Source organism: Sorex fumeus, unplaced genomic scaffold (genome assembly GCF_029834395.1).
Source record: "Sorex fumeus unplaced genomic scaffold, SorFum_2.1 ptg000002l, whole genome shotgun sequence".
Classification (NCBI taxonomy): domain Eukaryota; kingdom Metazoa; phylum Chordata; class Mammalia; order Eulipotyphla; family Soricidae; genus Sorex; species Sorex fumeus.
In genome coordinates this window covers 61,235,688-61,248,163 of record NW_026606059.1, presented here as the reverse complement: position 1 = coordinate 61,248,163, position 12,476 = coordinate 61,235,688, and the positions used below count along the sequence as shown (strand labels likewise).

The 12,476-nt window shown below is 40.2% G+C and overlaps 1 protein-coding gene across 5 annotated transcripts in view; it reads right to left on the bottom strand.

The window, feature by feature from the left end:
• ENPP2 (ectonucleotide pyrophosphatase/phosphodiesterase 2) overlaps positions 1-12,476 on the bottom strand; it is a 135,606-nt gene that overhangs the window by 90,556 nt on the left and 32,574 nt on the right. For 4 of the 5 annotated variants that reach the window (XM_056110449.1, XM_056110477.1, XM_056110460.1 and 1 more), the window contains exons 1-2: positions 5,169-5,291; positions 4,865-4,967 (exon numbers count right to left, since the gene is read on the bottom strand). In XM_056110449.1, coding sequence (XP_055966424.1) covers positions 4,865-4,967; positions 5,169-5,201 — 136 coding nt within the window. In that variant the 5' untranslated portion in view covers positions 5,202-5,291. Of the gene's footprint in view, positions 1-4,864; positions 4,968-5,168; positions 5,292-12,476 lie in introns of those variants that run through there. The other variant, XM_056110470.1, reaches the window with a different exon arrangement.

The following is a 12,476-nucleotide window of genomic DNA, read 5'->3' as shown; positions in this document are numbered from 1 at the left end:
CAAGAGTAACCCCTGTGCATCGCGGGGTGTGACCCAAAAAGCAAAAAATAAATAAATAAAAATAAATAAATAAAATGAAACGGTTCCCTAACCTATTATAAGTTTACTTCTACAGTCTTCAAAGTTAAATCTAAATCAAAAGAAGGCTCATGTGAACACTTCTGGTTTAAAATTTCTGGAAAGCTCTGATGAAAACTAAAGGATCAGTAAGACTGCAATAGCCCACCACTTTCATTTTAGATCGTGAACACTATGAAAAAAGTTAAGAACAAACAATGAAGATGAAACTAAAAGAAGCAAAACTTCAACAGAATTAAGTCAGAAATATGTACTATATATGACAGAGGCTGGGAACTTCACAAGAGGCAATATATTTGTAAGATTCTATTTCTATTGCTGTCTTTGTAATGCTTTCTTTTTAATTTTTTTTTTACTCTTTGGGTCACACCTGGCAATGCACAGGTGTTATTCCTGGCTCTGCACTAAGAAATTACTTCTGGTGGTACTAGGGGGGACCATATGGGATGCTGAAGATCAAACCTGTGCAAGACACAGGTTTTTGCAAGACAAACACCGTACCTTACTATCACTACAGTGCCTGTAACGTTTTTTTTTTTTCAAAGATTCAAGTTCTGGGCTTGAGAAATAATGCAGCAGGTAAGGTTCTTGCTTTGCATGTGGCTGACCCAGGTTCAATCCCCAGCATCCCATATAGTCCCTTCAGCACCACCAGGAGTGATCCCTGAACACAGATCCAGAAGCCCTGAGCACCACCAAGTATGGACCAAAAACAAGATCCTCGGCCAGAGAGATGGGACAGTGGGTAAAGCACTTGCCTTGCAGGGAGTCAGCCTACGTTTGATTCTGGCACTGTACATGATTCCCTGAGCACTGCTATGAGTGTTTCCTGAGCAGAGCCAAGAGTGAACCCTGTGGCCAAAAGTCCAAAATTTAAAAAAAAATGGGGGTAGGGGCTAAAAAAAGCATAAAACGAAAACATGCTAGTTTCAGAATCTTGAAAAATAAATGCTATGGGTCTATACAGACAAATTTTTTTAAATAGGGACTTAAAAAAAAACGTTAAACACACCTATGCTTACATTTCTACATCCTTTCTTTTAACAGAACCTTAATTTTATTGTTTAAAAAGTAACCAAGTTTTACTAATTTCATCCTAATTCATAATTCAAATAAAAACAAGGTGTGTGTATACATATATACATATATAATGTAAATGAAACCTTATTTCTAGAATATATAAAATAAAAAAATTTGGAACTATTTATCCCGTGATATAAAGGTATTGCTGATTTAATATAATACTATGGAAATATTGAATTGTAACTTAGGTTACAATTCAGACTTGTAACCTAAGCATTTCTTCAACCTAGACTTCTAATTTATATGTCTCTCTTAGTCCCGCTGCAAAACAGAAAGTTTAAGATTGAGATGATGCTACACTTTTGGCCTTCCTTTAACCAGGAAAACCATGAGGATTAGACTGACCAGTCAAATACCTATTAGCCAGTAATTTACAGATTTGCAAATTTCCTTGTCTTGAAAGCTTGGATTGTTTCCATCTGAGGACATCATTCCACAGGCAGAAATGAGCGTCTAGGTGGGGAGATGATGGCTCAGTGCCTTTGGGAGCCCTGGGATTCCAGCACAACCCAGAATGACTCGTCCAGCACTACCCAGAGTGACCACTGAGTAACATGATGTGTGCTGTCGCCCACCATCTCTTACATGAGTGCAGTATCTAATTCACAAACTTCAATAAAACAGACTCCACCATAACACCCCAAACACATGCATTCAAAGGTACATGAGTGGGGTCAGAATGCTAGTACAGCAGGCAGGACATTTGCCTTTTACATGGCTGACCCAGATTTGATCCTTGGCATCCCATTTGGGTCCCCCAAGCACTACCAGGAGTAATGCCTGAGTGCAGAGCCAGAAGTAACCCCTGGGCAATGCTGGGTATGACCCAAAAAGAAAAAAAAACAACAACTCTAAGTTACATGAGTGCACACGCTCAGATACACATTCATACTCTAGTGTATAAATACATTTTCTTGCAGTCATACAAGTCAAACATGGGGACTATATCAAATGTAAGGGACAAAGACACGAAATTAAAAAGCACTTGGTATTTAGATTTTGTTTCTGAAAATAAATTCCATTCATCTCATTTATCTGAGTATACTCAACAGAATTCTAATGAGCTCTGCTAGTTTCTTCTAATAAATCGTCTGTGAACTATCTGGTAGAAAAAGCTCCTTTCCACCATTACAACAGATTACGCAGTCCCTACAATAAACGCAGGTAAAAAGTGTGCTAGTTAATTAGAACAGTATGTTTGTACTGCCACAACCTTGACACTAGCTCTCCAGCATGAGGTCTGCATTTGTGCCACATTCTCCATAATCACTGAGAACACTGAAGAAATATAATTTATTAAAGAAGAAACTGCATGCCCTAGGCATGGAAATCTGGCTTTGGTCAGCCTGAAGCAGTCATATAGTAATATCTGTTACTTCTAGTAGATAGAATCATCTTGAGGCACTGAACCTCCAAGAGAAAAAACTTCTAGAGCACATGCTCGCTGCCTCTACTACTATCTAGTACACATACAGAAGATTCATCTAGTGTTTTCTGATTGAAGGCGTTTTGGAGAGCCAGAATAACCAATTATACACGTTTTCAATGGGAGCCTTTTTATTAGGCACAGGCAGGTTTGAAAAGATCAAAATGCTTAAACTCTCTGCACTGTGCTTTTCTTCAGTTTCCAAAACGCATCTCTGATCTTTATTCGGGAATAATCAATACGGTAACAGCGAATAAGCAACAGCTATAGAAGGAAAATTAGAGCTAAATATGCTCAGGAAAACCAAATTGCTAAAATTGGATTTTTTGAGAGGGGCCACAACCTACAGTGCTCAGGGAGCACTCCAGGCAATGCTTGGGGGACCATATGGGGCATCAGGAATCCAACCCAGGATCAGCCGTGTACAAGGTAAACTGCCCGGTTCACTGTACCACCTCTCCATTTCCGTGAATCTCGATCATGAAAGTCATTGTCCTCAAACTAAGCTTCATATAATAAATTTGGGGGGCGGGGAGAGGGCAACCTGGTGGTGTCCAGGGATCATTCCTGACTGTGTTCTCAGGGATCACTCCCGGCAGGCTGGGAGGACTAGATGGTATGCTGAGAATCAATTTCGCGTTCACTGTGTGCAAGGCAACCTCTCTACCCTTGTACTATTGCTCCAGGCCCAGCACTAACAGGTTTTGTAAGATACCATAAAGACCATAAAGTCATCATTGATTTACCTAATTCAGGAAGCAAGTATTTTGGGTATATTATTAGATTCATAATATTTTGAATTTATAGTATGAAAAGTGAATGACTTTATTTAACACAACCGTTAAAGAAACTACTTTTCAACATCCGTTTCAGCAATTGTAGTAAGTTAGAACCAAACCGGGGGCAAATTCCCTTTAGGTTCATCAGAAAGCCCGCCTGAGGCTCTGAAACTGTTGGCGTGCCCACGTGACCGTGCAGAGGCTGCGCTCCCCACCCCCACCCCGCCCCTCCAGGGTGCGCTGGTGATGGGCGTTCGACTCCTCCGGGACTGGAAAAAGAGGTCTTTGAAGAGAGCATTTGTTACCAATAAAAACAGGATTCTCCAGCCAGCGATCTCTGCTTCTATCCCTCCCCACGACAGGACAGTTGTTTCTGTCCTCTCAGCTCATTTGAAACGCAGTTTTATCATCAATTTTCTCTCTTTTTTTTTTTCACCCCAAGCCCGCCCCATTTCAACTCACTAAACTAACTTAAGCCTTTCAACTTTCAGGCGTGATTCCACAAAATGTAACTTACTTGAGGTCAGGAAGACTTAAGCCATCCATGTTGCCGTCCTAAGTAAATACAGCTCAGGCTGGCTAAGGCTGGCTAAGGTGATACATTTCAGTAGTAGTCAGATCAAGAAAGGCAGAAAAGTACAAATTCAGAGGAAGGCAGACAAACATGCTGAGCTGTCATGGAAAATCAAGAAAATATTGCCCTCTAGAGTAGCCATTACTTAATATGTAATTTTTTTTGTTTGTTTATAAAACCACAAGCAGCTCCAATTTCCAGGAAATTAACCAACTCATTACTTAAGACCTGGTCAGTTAAGCCCCCTCCTCTTACACAAGGAGCTCCTTTATGGTGCACTGTATTGTAAAAGGAAACTCTTTCACTTCAGTTCTATCAGTTAAGTCAAGGGACATCATTAAAACTTACCTTTCCTTGCACCGGTCCATACACCAGAGAGAGAGAGAGCAATGTGCTTAAATCTATCTGGTAAGTTTTTAAATGTTTCCTCTCTTGTACACTCTCCTATTGTAGATACATCTTAAAATCGTACAGTCCTAAACTTGTGAAGTTTTATAAAGACAGTAAGTACACTACCTTTTCACATCCATTTCTCTTTTTTGCCTACATCAGAAACGTCCTGGAGACTAAATATATATCCAATATCATATAAGAACAAACAAAATTCGTATGTTTCCAATGTCAAGTCAGTACCTGTTCTTGCTATTTTATAGTCTGGTCTATGGACAATGATTTTACTTTTACATATGTAAATTTCAGAGTATAGAGATTTAAACAGTTAGTCAATCCGAAGCCTACATATTTTCTAATTGAAATCATATTCTCTCACCTGAATTATAGTTTATTGTAGTCCAGAGACATTGAGGAGTAAATTAGTTACATTGCAAGATCATTTTAAAGGTGATTTTTTTTTCATGAACTTCTCTTAACTTGTGTACAATGTTTTGAAAGGACTGAAAAGGGCAAGAGTTTTGCCACACTTACCTGTAGGAGGGCCTTCGTGCAATCCTTCTGACCTCTTAACTCGATTTGCTGCAAATCCTAAGCAGATATTGATTCCAACAGCAAAAGTGAACAGGGATATGACCTAAGGAGTGAAGAGCTTGAGTTGTCAAATGCAGCTGAACTAGACGAGAGCAAATTCTATGAAAGCAATTCAAATGACTTCCACACCATCGCCCAGTCCAACGTGAACCCCCCAAATACTGCCTTCCTTTTTTACAACAACAAGGTGAGGGAAACAATTCAAGAGCAGACACTGACTTCAGAAGATCCATCCTCCTCCTACCTGCCCCAGCCGGAATGAGCGTCTCCGCGCCATCGCGGAGGGTTCTTGGAAAACCTTTTGCAGTGTTTGCTCTTTTGCCCACACTGAATGCACTGCTATTGGGGGCTCTGAGTTCAGTCTATTAACTACAAGTAATCCCACCTGGGAGATTGACAGGCTCCTCTGATTCGCCCAAAGCTTGATTTCATCACAGTTGGTTCACAAATCACAGCTCTGAGCCGAACAGGCTGGAAACATCACCCTCCTTTTCTCCACCCCCTGATCGCTCCTTCCCCTAACCACCCCCCCACACACACACACACACACACACGCACGCACACGCTTTCATGTGGTTCACCCGCGAATATGAGGCTTTCTCGTGTTGCCGTAGCCAGTAACAGAGTATGTTCATCTTCCTACGTACACACACACACACACACACACACACACACACATCTCACACACACACAGCCTTTAAAAAAAAAAAGCAAACGTGTTTTATCGGATGCAAATGAATCAGCACTGAAAAAGGATTCCTACCAGCTCTGCGAATTCAAAGGTTTACAATGTAGTCATCCAAGATAGCCAAACTCAGAATTTGATTTTTTTTTCTTTTTCTTCTTTTTCTTTTTTTTTTTTCTTCAAGGTGGGACGCTTTATTATCTAAAGACCTAATAACTTTCCCTATCTTTCCCATCTTTATTTTCTGGGTAGTTTAAACAATCCTGTCCCTATTGTCTCAGTCTCAGCTACTCCTGACTCCTCCAATATTTCTCTTGAAGAAATCGTCCGAGATTGTAACGAACACAAGAGCGAGCATTATTTCCCCACCCCCCACCCCCTGTGGTGCTGTTGGAGTTTAGAGAAGTAACTTGTATCAAAACACTGGGAATGCCAGCTAAGCAGAAGGTCCCTCTGCCCCGTGAGGAGGGACAAAATAGCTTCAGTTTCTGTCTCTGCTTCCCGTAAAGCAGTCCGCGCGGGTGTGGGATTTTCCTGGGGCTGGCGGTGGGTGGAGAGGTGAGAGCTAGAATGGGAAACTGTAGGTGACGGAATTTAAGAAGGAAATCTCCATTGGGAGCCTGAACATAGAATCAAAGAACTCTTTCCCTAGTTGTTTGCCACCTAAATTTTCATCTGGCCACCAAGCAGCGTGTCCTTTAAGGCTTGATGCTTCATGATAATGCTTTTTTTTTTCTCTAAACTATTTGCCAGATGGGAACCAAGTCTTCTCAATCTGAATAGCATTTAAATATTCTACTCGATTAGGATTCAAATGGGGGAAAAAGGATTGACTTTTGTTTTTCTCTCTCTCTCTCTCCAAACCCTTGGCAACAATTTTTGCAAAGCGCATGTGTGATTACACAAATACCGAACTGACCACGCGACAAATTACTAACGGGACAGTGGCTCTGCTCAAATAAACCATGATAGCACAAACGCAAGAACTGGTTTCTAGCCGATTGCACAGTAGACCTGGGTTTCATTACACAGTGGAGAATTTAGGAACAGTTACTTGAGAACAATATGCAATGCCAAACTTTAAGTTGTCTTTCTAAAATCCTTTCCACTTTATACTCTTGCAAGGAAGGCAGCTTTATGAGTTTTTCTACGTATGTCTCTTGCTTCAATGGACCATACTGAAATGATTTGGACTTGGGCATTTAACAAAGCTTATGAAAGATGCAAGCTCCATGAAAGATTTCACTACTGTTTACGTTAATTTTCAACATATAAGTTTGTCTTTCAAAGCGATAAACTATAACCCAAAAAGGGGAACCAGACAGGCAACTCTATGGTTTCCTCCTATCTGCCACATGTCCCAAATACTCAGAAACAAAACAAAACAGCCTATATCTCTCCAGTCTTCCCAGCCCAGTCAGGATCCAGCGACTTAGATTCTGTTTGGCATTTTGTTTACAAAAACCCAGCTAAAAGCAATGAAAAATAAATAAATAAAACTCAGAAGTGAGCATCACCATTTCCACCCCCATCTCTCCCCCCTCCCTTTTTTTTTTTTTTGACATGCAGAGTGGCGATTCAGGAGGGGAAATTTTACCTGTAATAGTCAAATGGATCTGTAATTGGCTTCTACACAGCACTTGTACCAATTGCCTAAGAAGATGCAGCTCAGGCACTATTTCTGTAAGCCGCCCTGCCAAAGAACTCTAGCATCTGCTGAGTTATTGTGCATATGGAACTCATTAATGCACACAAGTGCACATGTGCACACACAGACACGCCCACCATCCAACCACTATTATACAGAATTTTGCTACAAAACTTCATTATGAATGTAATTGTCGAGAGGGTGATGATCATTCCTACTTTGGAGTCGAATCAAATTCCAAATCCAATCATTTATCATTACCAAGAGAAAAATAAGTCTGATATTGCATAATACAGGTCTAGAAACACAGCTTAGTGGCTGGAGCGATAGTATAAGCGGGTAGAGTGTTTGCCTTGAATGCGACCCACCCAGGTTCAATCCCTGGCATCCCATATGGTCTCCTAAGCACTGCCAAGAGTGACTCCTGAATGTAGAATCAGGAACACTGCCAGGAGTGACTCCTGAATATAGAATCAGGAATATAGAATCAAGAGTAAGCTCTGAGCATTGCCAGGTGTGGCACAAAAGCCGAAAAAAAAGGAAAAAAGAAAAAGAAAACAGAAAACACAACTAACTGGAAATGCCTAGAATATGTCTGAACCTTCTATAAGAAAAGAAAATGAAGAAATTTCCTCTGCTATGATGTTTAAGATTTGGGCATGAAGTCAGAACTGGCTGGATCAGTAAATAAGAAAAAGATATGAGAAAGGCTGAAAGGAACTTGCAGCAAGGTTTATTAATGCAACCATATTTCAGAGAACACTGCCCCCTGGCAGAAGAAAACCCAGAACTGTAAGCAAATCTTCGAACATCTCAAATCTTAACCATCATTCAAAGTTCCCAAGAGTTGGGGGTTGGGGGGCAGGTCAAAAGAATCACTCTGAAGACTTGTTTAAAATGCTGGTGCTTATGAGATATACCCTAAGACTGATTCATTAGTCCTAGGGGGCAGGGAGAAGCCAGGGGATCAGAGGGGTCAAAGAAGAACTGGTACAATGGGCTATTCTGATGCACTACTACTCTGATATCAGTACTATAAGGATCACATTTAGAGAAACAACATTAAAATCAATTAATGATTTAACTGCATTCTCCATATAAGCCCTTAAATAGAGACTCTCTTGATCTAATTCATAATGTAATTTTAATAAATGATAAAGCATATTCACTATCAATTGGATATTAAAATTTAGATCTACTCATGATAAACCATCTCAGCGCCCTCGGTGAGACCATCTCCAAACCATCAATAGCAGAGTCTCCTTAGTAACTCTGCTCATGATACAAAGCAGCAGTGTGTGTGGCTTAATTGCCATACAGTAGTTGCATTTATACAAATGCACAGTCTATCTTTTCATGAAATGATTCTGTGAATCTTTGTTCCCAAGCCCTGATTAAGGTAAGAGGGCTTGAGGTTAACAGGGGGATTTTAAAGATTTATAATTGAGGGTTCTCTTTCTTGCCTCTTGTGGTAATTAGGAAATTTTCATGAACTTCTTCAAATTTTATCTATAGCTAGCTTCTCATTATGTAGAATGACCCACATAATTGTGCCTTGCCTTGCCTTACCCCTATACCCAGAATACTCATGAGATTGTGATATTCAACCACCTGACTTTCCTGAATCTTTTAGCAGTAGCTATATATCATATACTAAGAAAGTGAAAAAACAGCACCAAGTGTATTCTTCCTATTCTGCTTTAAACTCTATGAACTGAAATGGTTTTTGGAAATCTGCTGCAGTTGGGAGCGAAAAGAATGTTTAGAAATGTTTAGAATAAAACCTCTACATTCTTGATAGATAGATAAATTGAGCCAAAATGAGGCCTCATATGACTCAGCAATACCACTTCTGGGAATATACCCTGGGGTTCAAAATGCACAGAAGAAACACCATCTGCACTTTTATGGTCATTGCACTATTCACAATAGCCAGAATCTGGGAACAATCTGAGTGCCCGAGTACAGATGACTGGATAAAGAAACTACGGTATATCTACACATTGAAATATTACGCAGTCACTAGGATAAAACAAAGTCATGGAATTTTCTTATAAGTGGATGAACTTAAAGAATATCATGCTGAGTGAAATGAGTCAAAAGGAGAAAGACAGACATAGAATGACTGCATTCATCTGTGGGATATTAGAAAGTATGAGGCCCATAGAGAGTAGAATGAAGGCCAGGAGAAGGGTGAGGGGAGGGCAGTTAGAATAGAGTAGGGACCACTACGACAATGATGGTTGGAAATGACCACTCTGGACAAGATCTGAGTGCTGAGAATAAGTAAAGGGATGTTCCTTTACCTACTCTCATGATAACCTATTAGTACCTGTATTGCAAACCATAATGCTCAGAAGAAAAGAGCAAAAGAAAGAAGAAAAGTGCTACCAGGGAGGCAAACTAGTAGGGTTGGGGGTGGGATGGTGGCAAGAGGGAAACTGGGGACATTAGTAGTGGTAATGTACACTGGTGAAGAGATGGGTATTGGAACATTGTATGACTGAAACTCAATCATCAGCAACTTTGTAACTGCGTATCTCATGGTGATCTATTAATTAAGAAAAAGAAAAAAAAGAAGTTGAGTCAAAATATTCTGATGGCTAATAAAGAAATAAGCTGGCTCGGTTGCTCCCACAGATGGGTAGAAAATAGACCCCACTAAAGATTCTAAACCACAGAAGCAAAATTTCTGGGTAATTTATGATTCCAAGGGTTTCATCTGTGGAGGAAAAAAACATATGCCTATTCAAATGCAAACAGAGCTCATGATCATAGCCATACACAATTGAAATCCAAAATCAACATTGTACATCTTGCAATGGTTTCAAACTATGTTATAATCTTGGAGGCATTACTTGTATTTCCAGTGGAATATGAATATGGCCCCCTCTGCACTGGAACAGTCTCCTTTCTCTATGAATATTCTTTTCATTGCACAATATTCATTGGGACTTTCAGTATAAAAAGCTCTATTTTAGGCACTCGTAGTATATAAGGAGTCAAACCCAACAGTCCCTGCCTTCTGTAGGAGTCCAACAGACACGGGATAAAAGTAAAATTGCAACTATGGGAAGTATGGAGGTGTAAAGGTCATTGGTGTACTGAGAACACATAGTTCTAGTTTGACTTAACCGAGAGTCAAGAAAGACTTTGTAGAGTGTCAATGACGCTGTGTTTGAGGTATAGGTGGGAGTGAATAAATAAATGATTCTGAGCAGAGGGAACAGGATATGCAAAAATTGCTTATAGAGAAGAGATACTGTCCGCCCACGGGAAAAGGCAGGCAGTTTAACTAGTGCAGGAAGAACAAGAGCAAGGATGGAGTGAATGAGACTGGAGACATCTGCGGGACCAGTTCCTGAGGGACATCATCAGTTATGGTAGGTGGTGTTGTTTTTATCTTGACAGCAGTGGAAAACCATAAAAGGGTTTAAGCAGGTAAGAGTTTAATCAGATTTTGAAGCATAAATCTCTGGTCCAAAGCATGAAATGGAGGGAATCAGGAATGAATCAAAAAGATTGCTTTGGGAATGATGGCTGTAATCCAGATCAAAGACGGGAAACCTCCGTGGTGGGTAAAGAGAAAAAAAACTGGAATTAGAAAAAGAATTTGACACTGAATTGAGAGTGAGGCTTGAGATGCAGGAAGGTGGTGAATGGGATCCCAGCATTCATGACTGCCGAACAATGATGCCGAAATCCATTCTCAGTAAAAATCACTTCTTAAGGAGCTGGAGTGGTAACACAGCGGGTAGGACATTTGCCCTGCACGCGACCAACCCAGGTCCGATTCCCAGCATCACATATGGTCCCCCGAGCACCTCCAGTAGTAATTCCTGAGTGCATGAACCAGGAGTAACCCCTGTACATCGCCGGGTGTGACCCAAAAAAGAAAAAGAAAATCACTTCTTAAATGTTATATTTGAATAAAGACATAAAAATAAATATTCCATTTGCTACTCTAAAATTAAACTAAATATTATTACCAGTAGCTTTAAAATGCTGGTAAGTGGCTTTAAAATCATCTGAAACAAAACACATTTATAGTAAGAAAAAAAAAACAGTAAAACACTAATAACCGATACTAGGAGGACCAGAGAGATAGACAGTGGGTAGGGTGCTTATCTTGCATGCAGCCAGCCCTGGGTTCTATCCCTAGTACCTGAACCCTCTCAGGAGTGATCCCAGAACACAGAGCCAGGAGTAATACCTGAGCACTTTTGGGTGTGGCCTAAAATCCAAAAGCCCAAACATGAACAAATGAACAAAAAAATCCAGATAATATATTTGCCCTTAGTCAAAAGACCAAGAAGTAAAGTCAGAAAACGATAATGTATGACTTTACTCATTTGTAAAATACGTGAAGAAAATAAAGGAATAAAATAAAACAAAATGAACTTGAAAACTTGAAAGCAAATTTTTCATAGTCGAGGGGGTCTTATTACACAGACAACTCCTGGTAGTATTCAGGCTGGTGATGCCCAGGGTTCACTAGAGCTACTCCCACTGGTGCTAAGGAACTGTTTGATTATAGTTCTAAACATTTTAGGGTTAACATTGGTTTGTCCTTTCTCCCTGCCCCCTTCTCCCCACCGCAAGGAGCTTAAGTTTATTGAGTTACAACCATCACAGTGTTCCCGGGGCACTCCCAATCCTCTGTCTTTATCTTTAACTTCTCCTTTATGCTCTGTTTCCCCTATCTATTAATCACTATATCCCCAAATCAGACCCGTGACTTGTAAAGTCAGATTCTTCTGAGGACTCTAGAAGAGTGTTTGTAAGTGATATGTTGCTTTTCTCTTTCCTTTATGACTTTGGTATACTTTACTTTAGAAAAATGTCCTTTTTATATAGATACAGGAAGACAGTTAATGCTATGCTTTTGTAACTAGGGAGCTCATTGACTCTGAACAATTTTTACTTCTGGGCATCTGTCATGTTTACTCAACTTAAGCCTCATTTGCCCTTTATTTCTAACACCCCAAAAGGTAGATTCCAAACCAGGGACTTGGATGGACCCAGGGCAAGCCATAAGCTACCCAGCCATTGAAAAGGGATAAGCTGTAAGCTACCCTGGCATTGAAAAGGGACAGGCCAAGTGCCATATAACATATAAGGTAAGACTACAGTCATGGAGAAACTTTGACATGATGATTCAAAGAAAAGTAACTGGATAAGGACCCTGGTGGGGTTAGGAAAGACTAACCTCACCCGAG